Raw genomic sequence first — 17,625 nt, forward strand, 5'->3', positions numbered from 1 at the left:
TCTTCTGGAACATCTTGAGTCAATTAAAAATGCAGTTTTCCATTAAGCTGTCTTACACTGCTGATTTTAAATCTGTTTTTAAAACAAACTTGGACAATAATATTCAATGCTAATGAGCATGGTCTAAATACAGATATTAAGTAGATCCTCATCGATTCTAGTGCGAACTAGATGCTGTTTATGTCAAAATTAAGAACAGACAAAATGAGCCTCTTCCTTAGTCATAAAGCTGAATGATTTTTGCTCTGGAATCATAACAGAATCCTGGGATAATTGGATATATAGGCAGACAGGTTATTGAACAACTGTGATCTGTGGGAAGGATAAAGCTTTTTTGTTTGACAATATTACTGTGTTTAGATCTCCACCTTGCTGGATTAATTTAATGGAATGCAAGTTAGTTTTTTCAATCAAATTATATAGTCAAACTCCTTAACTTTTCTATTCTCCTCTATAAAAGTCTATTAATTACTGGTTCATATTTCAGTTTCTGCAACATGAACTGTTAATGAACTGAAAATAAGTGGCCACTGGACTATTTCCTAGAGCTTAACTATTTTCAACACAACTGTCCTTTTAGCTAATTATCTTCCCTAACAGTCCAAATGGCTTCTCTTTCAAACTTTTTGTAAAAGAGGATAAATTATGTCCACTGTAATAATGTTTTTTTGTTGTTGATTTCTTTTACTCTAACAACTGAGAGAATACCTTCTGTATGGGCAAATCACATTAGTTGGTCTCCTAGGAGATAATATTTACCTGATACCAACAGCAGAGTCTTTTTTTTTTCCAATTTCAATCAATTTCCCTTGAATTAAACTAGGATGATGGATCAAGTTCCTGAAATCCTCAATTACTAGAAGACACAGGCATTGCACTAGTAACTTACAAATTATTAATTATGAAGTGTCATGGGCAGGAGGCGTCTTATCTGCCATTTCATATTTCTTCCGTAAAAGCTTCTGATAACTAGTTTTGGAGATTTATTACATTTTACTTTCAAGTTTGCTGCGTAATCTTCCCCTAAATTGCAATCTTTGCTACATACAGATTTCATGTAAGAAGAATTTTTAATTTCCTCTGCTGCTAATTCACTCTTCCCCTCAAGCCACTTTAATACTCTTACTGCATCCTCATTACTTAAAGGCAGTACAGAAAATACCAGATGTTTAAAAAAAAAAAAAATCTGTGTAATTCCTCAGCTGTTTTGTTGTTCATCCTCTCCTCAATGTTTTGGCTTGGGTTCTCTGTGAAACTGCACTTGAACAGCTTTACCTTAAATCTGTTATCAATAAAACAAAGATTAACAACATGCCTTCCTCTCGCTTATGTCTTCACATTCAACTAATCCTCACCTAATAATCTATTCAAAATCAGAACAAACGTGAAACTTGAATGTCACAGTGTCACATCTCCTTGTAAAGCAGGCTAATCGTATAAATGAATATTTACCGACTTTAAGTGGTAGAGGCCTGCATCCTGAATCTAAAGATCCCAGTGCTCTGATGATCCCTGGGAAGACTGTGGTGCTCCTGAAGTCTGTTTTCACAGCTTTTAAAGATGCATACAAGCAGTCTTCCTTTGCATTAAAACAACACTCAAGTTGCAAGTCAAGGACTAATTAGAGATACCGTGTTCAGGTTGCCCAGGCAGCTGTTATTATCTCCTTTGCATGTCTGCACTGTGAAGGTGTAGTCACATAACTTACCTGGGTCACCTCAAGAGTTTGTCTGCACTTGTGGACCTAAAGTCCCTTTTACCATTTAGTTTAAATGGTTCTACTATATGCTTTGTTGGTAACCAGCAGCAGAGGAAACTTTTCTGCAGTACGGACTCATTGCTAGGAAGAAATAATTTTTTGCTCTCAGGCATAATAGCTGCTCACTAAACTCCTGAAGATGGAACACTATGGTTTCTTAACAGAGATTTTCTTTTTCTTAAGGGGAAAAAAAATGTTTACCAACACCTTTTCAGAAATGGCTTTCAAGTGACTCCACCCCTCACCCCCCCTCCGACCCCATTACAATTCAGTAAGCAGCCTGAGGCAGCTTCTTATAGAAGAATTCAGATTAAAGTTTTAAGTCAGCCGGACAAACTGGTCCTATTATGGAAAGTGTTGACAATCTTGGCAGCAGCACTACAAGCTACATCTGTATTCGCTGTTTCCCTCTCTCTTTGTTAATGTCTACTGAGGTCGTAATCACTTTGGTATGGCTAGTTATTTCTGATCTATTTGTGTAAAGCACTATACAGAGGGGCTCAAATCTCATCTGGAGACACTGCGTCTTCTTCGTAATACAAATAAGTAATAAATTCATCCAGAGAATTGCAATCAATGGTAGTTGTGTATATACTTAACTCTTGTTTAACTTAAGCACTCATACCAAATTGATACTTCACCAAGTAGGTAAGTAGGGACTGGGGAAAATAAAGAGATTCTCCAGTTTGCTGCGTTTGTTGGTCAATAAGGACAGTACAATACTTGCCATTTTGGATGTCCAGCTTTGCATAGGACAGCAAGAGCTTTGCTGGGGTATGGATTAGTACCCTTAGGCATTTTCTTCTTGACAGTCAATATCAAGTGAAGTAAGAGATGTATTTCAAGTGAACTTGACTTCATTTCAAGTAACTAGCATGTTATTTTTCCTGAACAATTATGAATGTTGGTTGCTTAACACTAACGAGCTTAGTGCAGCTTGTTAGCACACATCCAGGCTGCTGGAAGAGCTGCAGTACTGATTCCCTAGCACCTGCAATATGCTGTTTTCATGAAAATATACTCATAAGACTTAAAATAAGTTAATAGTGATGTTTCAATGGATTTTTTTTTTTTTAAGTGTCTGGACTGCACCAGGACACTTAAGTTTTCAGACTGAAATGTTTATCTCAACCATGATGTTTGCTGTTCTGAGTTGGAGTCTTTGCATAGTGCTCACCAGCAAACACTTCTTGGTTCTAAATTGCCTCTTACCAGCACTCCCATCTAAATTATATTTATTAGAGTAGTGACACAACTCTACTCTTCTGAGACTGCTGCTTATTCCTTTGGGGACTCTTCCCCAGATGCTAGGTACACAATTTCTTTGATAAGCTCAGTGTGAAATCTAGGATCCCATGTAAATTTCTGAATTTGGCTTCCCAGATGGTCCTGCAGCATGCTGCTAAGCTACTCAATTAGCAGCAAGTGGCCTTTGGTAAATAGTTAATTTTAATCTTATTTGAGGATATTTAATTGTAGTTAGCCTCATCAGTGTCATACCCAACAGAAGTCCCTGTGACACAGTTTAGGCATTGCTGGAGAGGGAAAAGAAAGAGGCATCATCAGGCTTCTCTCAGGGAGTCAGATGCTTCCACCAGTACTTGAACTAAGCCATCAGTAAGTCCAAGGCAGAAGTGGACATTCTGCACTCAAAAGAACATCCAGCCCTGACTTCCTGGAAACTTTTGAAGTTGAATTGAATTTCAATTGAGTAACGGCTAATTTTAACTACTAAACAATTGACAGGATATTGTTTCAAATTGCTTAAATAATGTTATTCTACATTAAGGTTCGCAAAAGTTACCATGAAATTCCTATGGATATGAGCCTTGTAGGTGGAGTCTGCTGTCTAAAAAGTCACTACCTCTACAGTTTGTTTGCTACCTCTACCAATTTCCAGTAATCAGTCTTATATGGACTCTTTGGTGTCTGATGGATTAACCCAGCCATTTGTAGGGACAAAAAAATCTTGAAAACAGTCTCTCTCTCTCTCTCCCTTGTCAGCTAGTCATAGTCTTACACAAAATAATTCGCTTTTCTTTTTTACTCCTAGAGCCAAATTTGGTGTAAAGTGGATAGCTTAGCTGTTAGTTAGGAGGCACGAACTTCAGTCTTTTTGATTTCACGTTCTTGTTTTACCCAGTCTCCTCAATTCCCTCAAAGGTTTTTCTATCATCTCACCCCCGTATCCACCTTTACTTCAGCTCTATGGAACAGATTAATTTCCAAATTTATATATATCCTACGTATCAACTATATGCCTAATTAAACCAGTGACTCGCTGTAGGTAAACTATTTCAATCTTACACCTCACTGAGTCATATTAAACCCCACAATCTCTACTGCTACTTTTTAGACACATAAAAAGAGTTATCAATTTAATCTGTGCTACTGTGTAGAAGTGTTTTTATGATACAAAATTTCTTCTTCTCTAAGACTGAAGTAATTATCCCCATATTACACATTAAAATAAATCTCAGATTTTCAGCAGTAATGGTCACTAGGCTTGTCCTACTCATTTTGTATTGCTGCATTCTGCTTCACTTTGAAGTGCTGACCTACAAATTTTAAAACTCCGTGTCCTAGTATAACTAATACACTGTGTGATAAGGGCAGACCTGGGTACAAAGTCCCACTTCTAAAACAAATCTAGATTCACCAGCAACCCCATAACGTAAAGAAAACCTATGTTATGCTAAAAGTTATTTCTGAATCATACATCGTTGCCAAATCTACCCTCACATTCAGTAATATAGCTTTCTGGCAAACTGGACTTTTTGGTTAAAGTTTAATATCAATTTTTCAAATAGTTGTGAAATATAGCATTAGGACATGGAAAGCTTTCAGCTTGAGGCAAACTACCTTCAAAACATCTTAACTTTCTTGAAATGGAATGTTACTAAAACACATTTTTCTACAGTAGATCCATTAACACTAGATTTGATGGTTTTAACATATATCAATTACACTGTGCTGATTACAAAGAAGTTACACTACAAATTAGTGGTTTGTTAAGAAAGTAATATAAGTTAGGCTTTATACCATAAGCAACAGTAAGTCACAATAGCTACGTGGCACTTTTCAGCTCTAAATCTGGAGCACTTTACATTTACTTTATATGTTCACACCCACTTTTCAGATACAGGAACAAAGAAAGATTAAATGACTTCTCCAAGCCACCACCATGACTTTTCAACCAATCAATAGAAACAGTCTAAAAAAAAAAAAAAATCTTCAGAGTTCAGGCCTGACAGGTCAAAGGGATCTTATAGGCAATGATTCTCTCAGTGTTACTTCTCAATGGATCTTAGTCCTGACCCTGCTACTCAGAACCTGCAAAAATCTATACAATATACTCTAGAAAACAAGTAAAACATAGGGCCAGCCCCCCAAAATATTAAAGTACATAAAGAGAACACACACTTTGACTCCCACAGCTCTTGAACCTTTTTTCCTTACCTTCAGCATTTTATGCTCTGCACAGTCTAAAAGTTTCCCATATATTTCCTTCTCTCTTTTAAATCATTTGTCACTAACTGACCAGAAAAAGGCCAAACATGAGCTAAAGGGAAAAGTCGTAACTTAGAATAAAGCTAACCTCTGGAAAGAATTCAGGGAGCTCCCATATTAATCAGTAAATGGTTATTAAATGCACTCTCAATCCCAAGCAAAAGCAAGAATTCCCAAACTGAGATACCTGTGACCTCTCCACAGAGGTATCCTATGTCAGATGGCAGTGACTATGTGTCTCTCTATTTGCTGGATATTATATACACACACACAACCTCCCGCACAGGTGGCATGTCCTAAGTTTTACATTGCCAAGCTTATTTTGCAAAGGCCAAGCTCACTAATACTTTAAGTCAAACCTAAGACTTTAGTATGAAAAATCAGAATATCACCTAGATGATTTGCACCCATTAGTGTCACGACAAGACTGATAGCCCTCTCCCGCCCCCCAAGAATTAGTGACCATGAATGAGGAAGATGACAGGCAATTAAATTACAAGGCAAACAGTATAAAAAACTCAAGCATTTCAATTTTGGAGGGTGGGTGCTTAGTTCTTTGATCTAAAAAAACAGATATTAAAAGAATTTAAGACTAGGTTTTTTGGGGGTTTTTTTGACTCTTAAGCAATATATTCTATTAAAATGGGTCTTATATAGGAATACCTGATGTGATACTATACAGAGAATATAAAGATCTCAACAGAATTAGTAAGTTTTTTCTTGCATATTTCAACAATCAAGTTCGACCATAAAAGCTATCTACCAATAACACTTTGAATGGAATGAAAGTTAAAAACATAGTACTAAGTATAGCATGCATCAAAGCAGGTAGAAGCACATAAGTTTACCAGCCTTGACCTTTTACCCCTTGAGTCTTTCATGAAGTCTCTGGTGTTTGAACACAAGGCAAGATGAGCCTGGCTTCTAACAGTTATTCACAAAAGCAGTAGGCACTGCTGGCCTATTCAGAAGCGAACTAAGGATCTGAACACCATTATTTAGATCTTTGTACTCAAACCATCTCTTTAGAACTAGTAAATGCTTTCTTCGGGTCTACTACTGTATTCCCGCATCACACACAAGGACAATATTGCTCATTAACTTGTGATAGTTTCAAAAGGCTACACTGGAAGGGAGTACTTCAACACGAGCGTTCTGTGCTCATCCACTTTTCAAGTACTACTACTACTACTACTAGATAACTTCTCAAATTTATGCCTGCACAGATTTTTATATTCTGTCTATACACAGCTTGTATACAATTTTCTTTGTTTCACTCTTCCCGTTCCTTTAAAAGTCACGCTATTGTCAACGTTGAAGCAGATTTTCATAAACCTTAGCCGACATGGAACACAATGCTTCATGCCTACTAAAAACCCCAATGGCTATCTATGAACCATATGTTATTGTATTCATTCCCATTTCATGCTGCAGCAACTACTTTGCCTCACTAGTTCCAGCTGCCCCGCACCCGCCCCCCCTTGTATCTCACAAAGATCAAAAGCAAAAAATGCAGAGAATACTGTGCAGGCCACCATGGACACTTCAACGCTTCTGCAGCATGTCACAGTGTCAGGTAGTATGAATTGCTGACATCACCTGCCAGTATTTTCCTAAATTCTCCCTGTAACCAACCTTTCTTCACAAGGATAATGTGGTCTTTTATTCTACTGCCCAAGCTTCTTACGGCTTGGCATTCACTTCACAAACAGCTTCAATGGCATGTGCAATGTGCAATCACCAGGCTGGCAATATGCCCCAAGTCATTCCACAAAGCTGAAAAAGGACTGTTTACTTTTACAACATTCTATCTTAAAATACCAAGCCTGGTATTTTAAAAAAAAACAACAAAACATTCAAAATTAGTATTGACTCGCTGCCACACCACAGAAAACACTGATTAAAACTATTAATTACAACCGTTCTGTGATTCTGTGAAAACAATTTCAAATTGTGTTCAAAATGGTAGCTTCATCATGGAAAAGCCTGAAGACTTAAAGTGTTGCCACAGTAAGAAATGTTTGGTAAGTTAGTCGGACAAACAGTGCAACAGAAAACCAGTTTTTAAAAGTTAGATTTAGGTTAAAAAAAAAAAAACACACCAACAAAACACAAAACTTTTAAGTACAATTCCCCCCCGCCCCCCCCTAGAATAAAAAGGTGTATTAATGCTGATGCCTACAGCGTAACTTGGAGAAGGTCACTGGAAGAGCTACTGAGATTTGCTTTTATACAGTGAGAAGTTTTAGGAAATATTACAGTGATTGAGAAAATGTTTTACTATAGTGATAACTGAAAGTGAAGAACTGGCACACGTTAAGTTAGTCTTTAGAGCATCATCAAACAGTCCGTGAAATACAGTGCTCCCCAGAAAACAATTTACAACTCAAAGGGACTGGACACTTGTTTGTGAATCAAAACAAATAGGCATACGTAAGTAACAAGCTCACCAGCCACAGTTTTACTCATTCCCAAAGCAATTTTTTCAAGTGAAATGGCATACCGCTTTCTAAGCTAAGAGGAAAAACTGATTTCTCAATAACGTATGGTACCTGCAACATCTTCTGGATCCATTACAACAATGTGTGCATTTAACTCCTGTAACTTATGATGCAAGTCTTCTAACTTCTTATTTGATTTTTTCAAAATGTTGTCCACATACGCCAAGTTCTTTTTATCCGTTGTGACCTTCCTGAGGTTCTCTGCTCCCTCCTTGATTTTAAGTTCCTTCCTTATTTCCCGCTTGATTTGGTCCTTTATTTCATCCAGCTTCTGCTGTACCATTGTATCTGAAAAGTCCAACTTTTGGGCAGTGCTCACATTCTCAGAGGGTAGAAGACTTTTGGCATCCCCCTAGAAAGAAAAACAGTAATGTAACTACCAGGAAACACTGTTTCTTGACAATACATGCTGCAAATTTAAAATGACTAGGCTTTAGGCCTCTGTGTATTAAATTCTCACTTCGTAAGCCCATTTACTAACCATGAGTCTACACTCATGTTGCCCTAAAGCAACGATCTCACAAGACATTACATGTTAACTGAAGTTATATTTTACAAAAGATGTATTTTAAATTTAGTGACATCTTTACTATGCCTATTTTTAACAGCAAGAGATTTAAATACTTCTGGATTTGTCATGGCTGCTTGCCTGGCAGTTATATGCCTCAGAGCTAACGACTCACATTTGTAAATTTCTAGATTTAATTGTGCGTTTTAACAGACCAAATGGATATAGGAAATAAGCCTAACTTCTAACAATTATTAACTATGATGAATTTTTATACATTCATTAGAATATATTCCCTTAAAGATTGTACAAAAATTTTTTAAAGTTAAAAAAACACCCACAACTTAGTGAAGTTTACAAATGTCTAAAGAAATACTGGCTTCTTTATAGATTCATCAAGATGTTACTGGAAAATAAATTTGCTAGATTTTTTTTTTTTTTTTAAATCCCTCAAGTAAAGCCTTTCACTTTAGAAAATAGTAATAATAAAAAATCTTACTGTCTTGTGCAGGCAAGCTAGGCTGAAATGAATAAAAAATAAAAAAGTTGCAGTGATGAGTAGAAGTTGGTGTAGTAAGAGAGCAGGGGATGAAAAGTCTTCAGACCACCAGTACAGATGAGGTCATGTAAACATCTACTAGGCACAAACATATTGTTGAGAAGTAAGAGTACAAAGGGCATGTTATAGAACCTACATCAATAAAGTACAAATACAATGAATTACATATGTAATAAGACTTCCTGTGTGTCTTCTACATGGACCCTGTATAATTAGTAAACACTAGGTTCTACACAAGGAAGTCTTAGCTAGAGCTGAGTGAGTGATAGATCAAAGAAGGGGACTCCTGAATTTGGAATCTGATTTAAGTTATAATTCAGGATGTATTTAGTGAATGTGTGGCCTGATCTGTACATAACTACCCAAAAGACCAAAATTCCCATAAATTTTCTTACACATAATGAACTAATTGCCTAGACTTTTGAAATATTTGCGTGGACAGTAGGTATTTGAAGGGATGATTAAAAATTTGAAAGTTTTGAGCGTAAGATTTGTTGTCATCAGTATTTGCTGTTGGAAACACCAACAATACAGCAGAGGAAACAGTAAAAGAAAACATTCAGGAAGGAGTTCCAGAAGCACGGCATCAGGCTAATAAACCGTAAGAACATACCAGAACACATGATCTCTAGATATTGTCCACGGTGACTTGTTTGTTTTTGAAAGAATGTGGGGAAATGAGGATCATGAAGGTTGTGCCTGGGCCATACACATCAACAGATAATGCTGGTCAAACTATTTCAATCTATGCACATTCCAGTGATATTGCCTTCCATAAGCAAGATCCAATCTACTAGTCCTCAACTACAATTTTACAAGTTTACTAAACCATCTTTAAACCCCTCATTAAAACATTTCTACCCATAGATGCTACTTTTAGTACAAAAAGCTAGCAACTCAATGATTCTTAAATATTAAAAGTAGTCAGAATCACCATCCTTCCACAGAATTTGTCTAGCAGTGATAAAGACAACAAGCAAGCAACTTAGAAATGACAAACCAAGTAAGAAACGAAAAGGGGAAAAAAAATAATGCAAGTTTATACTTAAAGTGCACTTGTGCTTCCTGTAAGTACATTTCTGTTAGTGCAGATTAAACTAAATAATTTATTATGCCTATGTGGAGAGACTATTAATAGTTGTACTGGGAAATACATGACATTTTGTACGCCTATATATGGAAACAATCAACGTTTTTTAGAAAAAGAATAATCAATAGTGAGGAGCAGCTAGTACAAAGGTTCATATCCATAATGAAGGAAATCAACCACCATGTGTTGAGTGTGTTGTTTTGAGAAACAACTGAAACTGGAAATAAATTCATATAGCATTTAGTATAGCAAAACTGTTTGTTAAGTAGTAAGTATATCCAAATTAGATTCAGATCTTTGATTTCCCTGTTTGTAAATAAAAAAGTGTGTATTTTTAAGCTGTAATCCTTCGCACTTGTTCTGCAAGCTTCCTAGAAATAAACATCTACCTCCTTCAGAGTATGATATTGCACTTTTCAAAGTTCAGAGGAGAAAGACAAGTCATAAATGTTAAAAAAAATCAACCCCCCCAACAAAACAAACAACCCCAAAACCAATGAAAACCTTTACTCCGTATTCCAATAGCACCTGAAGTATGCTAGAGTTATGCCAAGAACATACACTTCTCAAACAGAACAATGTAATTAAAATATAAATAATTCAGAAATCTTGACTAGGGTTTCCCAAAGAGACTTCAGCTAATTTATCTATTGGACAATAATGTATTTTGTTACGGGGGAGGTTTTTATCCCTCTACAAGACCTACATCCCACCTGTTAAAGGGATGATACGTTCTTCCATAAACAGCTTTTTGGAACCCTGGTTCTAGATATAGAGTGTCTTGCAAGTCTTCAATCAAATTAAATCTCCATGATCATTAGTAATTTGCATTCCAAATTTCCAGTAATTAAGTTAAAGTTCTCCTCAGCTTAAGCAGTCTCAGCAGCAACTTTGTCCCTGGACTTAAAGGTTTCAGGATAAGTCTTCTTCAATCTGCTTCTGAGACAGCTAAGATTTCAATAGTTTGGATGCTAACACTGGGAAACGGTCACATTGCCCATGCATTTAACATTCATCTTTAAATCCCCACAAAAGCCACAGATGATACTTGTTCTGTCTCTTTTGTCATCCAGGGTTAATTATACTTTTGAACTAAAAGTATCCTGTCACCTAGTCACCTAGATGTGTCACCTGGCACAAAGGTCACTGTGAAATAAAGTCTTCCAAAGAGGCAACCACAGTGACGCTGAAGGTCGCTGCGAATGCAGAGCAAGAGCGTGTTCTGCAAGCAAAGTTGCTCTGCTCCCACGCTGACAGGTTTTGCTGCTGGGATGCAATGAAGGTTTGAGACAGACCCTCATGCCAGAGGGATGAGCAGCCTCAGCAACATTCCATTTTAAAATGGAGATAATGCCAAGATGGACACAACTGGACAGAACATCTGATAGTTGAGTAAGAGATGTGAGGTAGGATTTTTTTTTTTTTTTTGTTAAGAAAAACACCTCCCAAAACACCAAACTCAAATTCTTTTTAAACTGAGAAATTATTTAAAACACAGGATATTCCAGCTTTATTTGATGGCAACCTATTACAAGTTTCTTGTTAGAGCTGAATATTCCTCCAAAAAATTATTTTTTGGAACTCCCTTCCAGGTTGAGCCTCATATCCATTAGGACATAGATGTTCTGTCCCCTCAACTTGAACATGAAGTATGTCAAAAGAAACAACGGTTGGAGGCAGGGGCCAGGTCCTTTCCTTTGCGCTGCTGAAGCAGGCAGGGTGCAAAGATAGAAGAAATCATTCACGTTCCCTATGCCAAGAAACCATCAATGGATTTTGCACAGCCACTTCCTTTACTTTCCCTCCCAGAATCATTTAACATAAAATATCTTAAAGAGTGGAAATGCTCTGAAGCAGATAATGACTAAACCACTCCTGCTGGCAAAACAGGGAACAGGCCTCACTGCTTTAAAATCCGTAACAAAAGAATGGGCAGCCAGTTTCTTTTTTTAATTCTGGTGATGTTTTGACTGCTGGTTAAAAGAGAGGAGCCAATCTTTGCTGGGTGGTCCCAGGACTGGCCCACCTGGCACAGCGTCCATCTCTCCCTTGCGCCGCAGCAGACTGCTGGGGACCTAGTTCCTTGCCCCAGCAGCAGAAACGGGCAGCAGGCACCCGGTGCGGCTCGTAGCAACCTGCTTCTGGGCTGTAAGGAAAGCAATTAGAGGCAGTGGTGCATACTTCTTTGCAATGGGAAAATACATGTTTATGAGCCAGACTGGAGATTTCTGAAACATTTCAGCATATAACGAAACCAAAGCTATGTTTACTACAATAAACTATCAAGGACCACAAATTAGATACTACCGCTTAGTAGAAAATAAAATTAAAAAAAAAAAAAAAAAGGAACCCACATATATAGCTTTCCTACTGCAATGGCCTAATGACTCAACCTCACTGATTGCTGGCTCAAAGACTATCTATTTACACAGACAAATTCAAGATGCCAGCCTTCAATTTCCGTACTCCTGGAAAATGTTTTAAGTATAGTTGCTGAAAATAATGGGTAGTGGTCTGAACATGTCTTTTAATAATACACAAAGTCTATTCCACCTGATGTGGTAAAAGAGAGTAGTCATGTTGTTTATGAAAACCCATGGGGGCCCTGCACATTTTTTCCTCAGGTCAATTCTGAGCCAAATAATTGGTGAAGCAGGTGCCTTGCCAAACTGCATTTACCACCCAAACTCCCATGTAAGAATAAAAAAATCTAAATTGCTGAACAATGGAAATGGCACTGCTGAATAGAAGAATACCACGAAGCTGAACATATCAGAGAATCTGCTTAAGTTGTGTAAACTGAATGACTTCCAATCAAACAGATTCTCAAATTGCCACCTCTTAGAAGAAAAAGATAACACTAAAATCCTGGGCATTAGTAACTCCCAAAGACTTGCTCATAAGAGCACAGTACAGCTGCAGTGCGTTATACCATGTATTCACCATAGAGAATATTGAATAGAGCAAGAATTCAGATTGCTGACATCTGGTAGGAATTCTTATAGACAGGTAAGTGGACCCTTAAACTACAGCATGCTTAACAGCTGATGAGTACTCACACACAATATTATTTACACTTCACCTTGACTTGCTACTAGTGCACACTCAACCTGACTTTAGGAAAAAAAAAAGACCATATCAAAACTCAGTAGAACTGTGTATATTTTTTCCTAAAACTATTAGCATTTTTATATGCTCTTTAATTTTAATAACCATTTCAATAGACGATACCAGACAATTAAATAATAAGAAAACCTGTTTGACTACTATAGTAAAAAAAGCTTGGCTATTTAATATAAGCATACTCATTTCAAATATAAAAATAGGATTTTCATCTTATGTATGATTAAGAAAATTACCATAATCCAGAAAGACTAAAGGTTTATTAATTTTTCATTTCATTTTGAAAAGTTGTAATTACAGATTTGGATATAATCTGTATTCTGTATGTATTATTATGTAATCTGTATAAAATATAATTTTCTGTACAATATTTTAGGAAAAAAAGGGAAGAAAAAAGAAAAAAAAATTGTTTTTCTGAGCTAGCTGGCAAGGTCTCTGAAGCTTTTCTAAAGTAATTCCTGAAACTACAGTAGTCTTTGATTTTAAGAACAATGTTAATCAATTGCAAACTTCCCTTCCCCCCTGGAGTCATTCATAAAACCAGATGTGACAGCTTGTCTGGATTACTGGAACTACATGGACTATTTCCTCCTGCCCAGAAGCAAATGTGATTGTGGTCAAGATCTCAGCACTCACCCAACGTCAAGAACAAAAAAAACCTTGGAGGCTTAATACATTTTGGCATTAGTTTGCTATGCTAACATGTCACAAATCAGGATTTAAATTTAATCTAAGTCACGGCTCTCTGCTTTGTAACAAGAGGCTGTTTAAGGCACAAATGTCCATAGTGCATTGCATTATACGTGGATGAATTCAAGTAGGACACTAATTAAATGAGGTTCAATTCTTGTGTGCAAACAGCAAGTTCCTGGCTGCACCTAAAAGAGATTAAATAGATTAAACAAAGAAGTATTCCTTAAAATAGGGATGTCCAACCTACAGTCCTCAATCAGCTGTTTCCCTCTGCCCCTCTCTCCCAGTTTGAGCTGTTGCCTTGATGAACAGTTCAGGAGGAATGTTTGCTTTTAATCACGCGATAGCTGCTGGGCTGCAGCACTCAGTCCTACAGCACCTGTATGAAAAGCTGTGTGGCCCGCCTCAGCCAGAACATTGCACCTAAACAGGTATTAAAATTCCCCGGGGATTCCTTGCTAACCTCTGGGCTTCCAGCCACAATCCCCGATTAGGCCAGTGTTTGCTAACGCAAGGAGCACGCTCCCCAAAAGGTGCTCCAACGGCAGCACAGACCAGCTTACAGAGCTGGAAACTGTGTCCCTGCAGCGCTGTGCCAACACCGGTTACAGAAAGGGGCGTAAGAGAGAAAGACTTCCTCGCCATGGAAGGAAAGGAAAACATTTCAAGAAATGCTGCCTTCAGCTGCTTCTCATTGTAGCAGCTCCTGATGGTTTTATGCGAGGAGAAGGACCTGCAAGGAGGCTTGCAAAGAAATACAACATTAAAAGAAAAATCCCCAGTCACCTTTCTCATCATTGCGAGGACTCGGCAGGGGCTATGGCACAGCCCAAACAACGAGCACCTGAATCTGAGAGCAGCAGATGACCACAGTATCCAAGAAGCGTGACTAGATATTCTGGCAACAGGCATGGTACAGACACTTCAGCAGTTTCAGAACTTTTATCTGTAACTTCAAGTTCCTACTCCCAGCCAAAAAATTCCAACAGAGCCCAGTGGAAACAAACCTTATTCTCTCTAGTTTCAGATGTGCAAAAGAAACAGCGCGAGACCCCATTATGATGAATGTGGCCTGCTGTCACAACTTTTATTATGTGTCCAGAAACGAAATCGGCATGTGAAATCATGCCTATAATAATGCCACTCCTCCATCCTCTATGAGACCTTGCTGTCTTAGTTTTAATTTAGCTTCTCATTTTTAAGCGCATGTGAAGGACCAACGCTTATCAGTCGTGCTACAGTAACTGAGTTATGTAACAAGATAAAGAAGCAGAATACATACTCAGATGAAAACTGCATTTTACATAATTAATATGTTTCAAGCAGACCACACACAGTAGTAGAAGCTCTATTAAGTGCCAAAATATAGGCAAGCTCTTTCAAGATACAGGGAAAAAGATTTTATGAACCATACTGCATGCTGGAAGTATCTCCAATAATGATGCATCATAGAACTGTGCCCAGAGGACTGAAGTAATTCCCCCTGAAATGCTGCCTCACCTAGCTGCATGCAGTAGAAGCACTGAAATGAGAATTTCTTATCTAATTCCTGTAACATTATCATATCATGTATTCCTAATTTGATAAATACACACACTCCTGTTTAAAAGATGAAGAAAACCAGGTGGATTAAATGACAGTTCAATATATGAAAGAGAAGCAAGTTCAAAGAAGGGCAATATCTTTTAAGAAAAGAAGTCCCTTAGTCACAGATTCTGAACTGGAGCTGTACATTTAATGTACCGGACTGGGCAGTGAAAACGGATATGCGTATGTGTCATATCTCCTACTGCCAACACAGGAATTCCATGCACAAACTTGTTTTGCATTTTCTAAATTTAATCTCAAAAATTTAGTCTTCTTTTTCCCAAAGTATGTCTCAAAAAAAATCTTAAGATCCCATTACAGAAATAAAATGTGAAGCCTGGTAAATAGCACAGAAATTACTGGTTTTCTGTGTTTGACAGTTTGAGGCTGCTTTGAAAAAAAAACTTAAATTTTAAAATTGATAGCAGAAATAAGCACTGAAAGGGATCTAGGTTTTGGGGTTGTTTTGTTTGCTTGTTATTTTAAACACTTTCAAATAAACACGGAGTTATTGTTTTCTTCATGGGAACATCTATAATTTTCTGTACCATGTAAATATATAAGCAACTTCATCCTAGTGGCCTAGAACTATTTCTGGAATATATACAGCATACACTTTTAAATTAAAATGTATATTTTAATAGTCTTGCTAAAAGCTACATACGGATATGCATATGCATGATAGCCATTTCTTTTAGAAATTAAATATACTCATTTTGAATTACTGCTAGATAGAAGTGGTTTTTTTGAGAGAAACTCTTATCACTAAAGTTGTCTCAGTTTGACTTGATTGATTTCTCTGTAGTTACATTAAACTCAAGTTTGGTGCAAGCCATTGTTTTACCGTTCTGAAATGCCTGCAGTCCCACATAACTTACTGAAGAAACATAACTGTTTAAGATAAGGCTAAAGTCATGCAAATGTTGTGTGGAGAACTTGCCTTTAAGTACTGGTGATACAGAAACTACTAATCTGTCCACATGAGATAAACACGCTCCCCTTCCCCAAATCAAACATAACTTGTAAGGAATATGTTGAAGTGTGTGTTAAAGCAAAGACCTAAAATAAAGCATTTCTGCTGCTACAGATAGCTAGTATAATTTTGTTTTATGTCAGCCCAATGTAAATACTTGTATTGTTTTTGTCATATAAAACATTTAACTACCATTGTCTAACATTCAGAGCAGAATAATATTACACATATAGCTCAAGATGTTGGAAGAACTACTACTACTACATTATCCAAGCTACAGGATATGATATTTAATTTGGTAGAAGAGATTTTCAAAGGTAAAAAGGTCAGTCAATAGACATGAGTCACAATCATGCCTTATGACTTTGGTAACTCCTCCTCAAACACAATGCACACTGTACAAAGGTGATAGTTTGTTGGGCATGCATCCAAAAAATACACTTACTTTAATGTAAAGTTAACATTGCAACTATACGTTTTCAGTGGCTGTACTGCTAACATTAAGATAAACATGCATGGTTAAATTTCTGCTTGTGAAGAAGTTTTAATCACTTCACAGAAATACCAAAATAAAAACCAAAGCAACCCAAACCCCAGTTACTAATACTTAATGACAAACAGGTCCACTCCCATTTGCAAGGTGGTTTTCTTCTATTATGATAAAATGAATTAGATAATACCTACTATTATGTAATTAATAGGTATTATTATCTATCTCAGATTGACCATTCTGCTCACACACACATTACAGTACCAGCTATTGCCACATCTATAAGTGGTGGTACTTAAACTGTTACACATTCTAACTAAACTAGAAGAGAAGAATGCTAAATGCTTTACTACAAAAACAAGTCAGTCCAATTTGGAACTTCTCTGTTCTTTCACTACAGGTTAAAAAATCTTAAATCATTGAAATGATGTAAAAGAAATCCTCAGATAATAAACAGGAATTTCTCAGTGACACATACAAGCGTCAGGACACTGTTAAAGAACAATACACTAATTTCTTTAATCTGAAATGCACAAAGTGATCCATCTATGAGAATCACCATTTCTGGGATGGATTATTATGATTTGGAAAAAAAACCCAACCCCTTTGTTTCTGGCAATTCCAGTTTTCAGCGCAGACAACTGATACATTAATCCATTTAACTTGACTGTATTTTAGAGGAGCTATTTTTAGCCATTGCAAAACTAATGGAAGAACTGAGAGTCTACATTCCACTCTAATTAAGCCATCATCTTTAGCAGCCAACTATTTTGTACATTATAAATGCAGCAATACATATCAGAGATAATACTAACATCTGTTTTATGAGGCA

At 36.9% G+C, this 17,625-nt stretch overlaps 1 protein-coding gene across 1 annotated transcript in view; it reads right to left on the reverse strand.

Annotated features, from left to right (window-relative positions):
- The window catches only part of PKN2 (protein kinase N2), a 30,011-nt gene extending 21,895 nt beyond the window's left edge, over window positions 1–8,116 (reverse strand). The window contains exon 1 of the mRNA XM_010286402.1: window positions 7,822–8,116. Within this exon, the coding sequence (XP_010284704.1) occupies window positions 7,822–8,053 (232 nt within the window). The 5' untranslated portion in view covers window positions 8,054–8,116. The remainder of the gene's footprint in view (window positions 1–7,821) is intronic.
- Window positions 8,117–17,625: the final 9,509 nt, after the last annotated feature.

The sequence above is a fragment of the Phaethon lepturus genome, unplaced genomic scaffold (assembly GCF_000687285.1).
Source record: "Phaethon lepturus isolate BGI_N335 unplaced genomic scaffold, ASM68728v1 scaffold16764, whole genome shotgun sequence".
NCBI classification, from domain to species: domain Eukaryota; kingdom Metazoa; phylum Chordata; class Aves; order Phaethontiformes; family Phaethontidae; genus Phaethon; species Phaethon lepturus.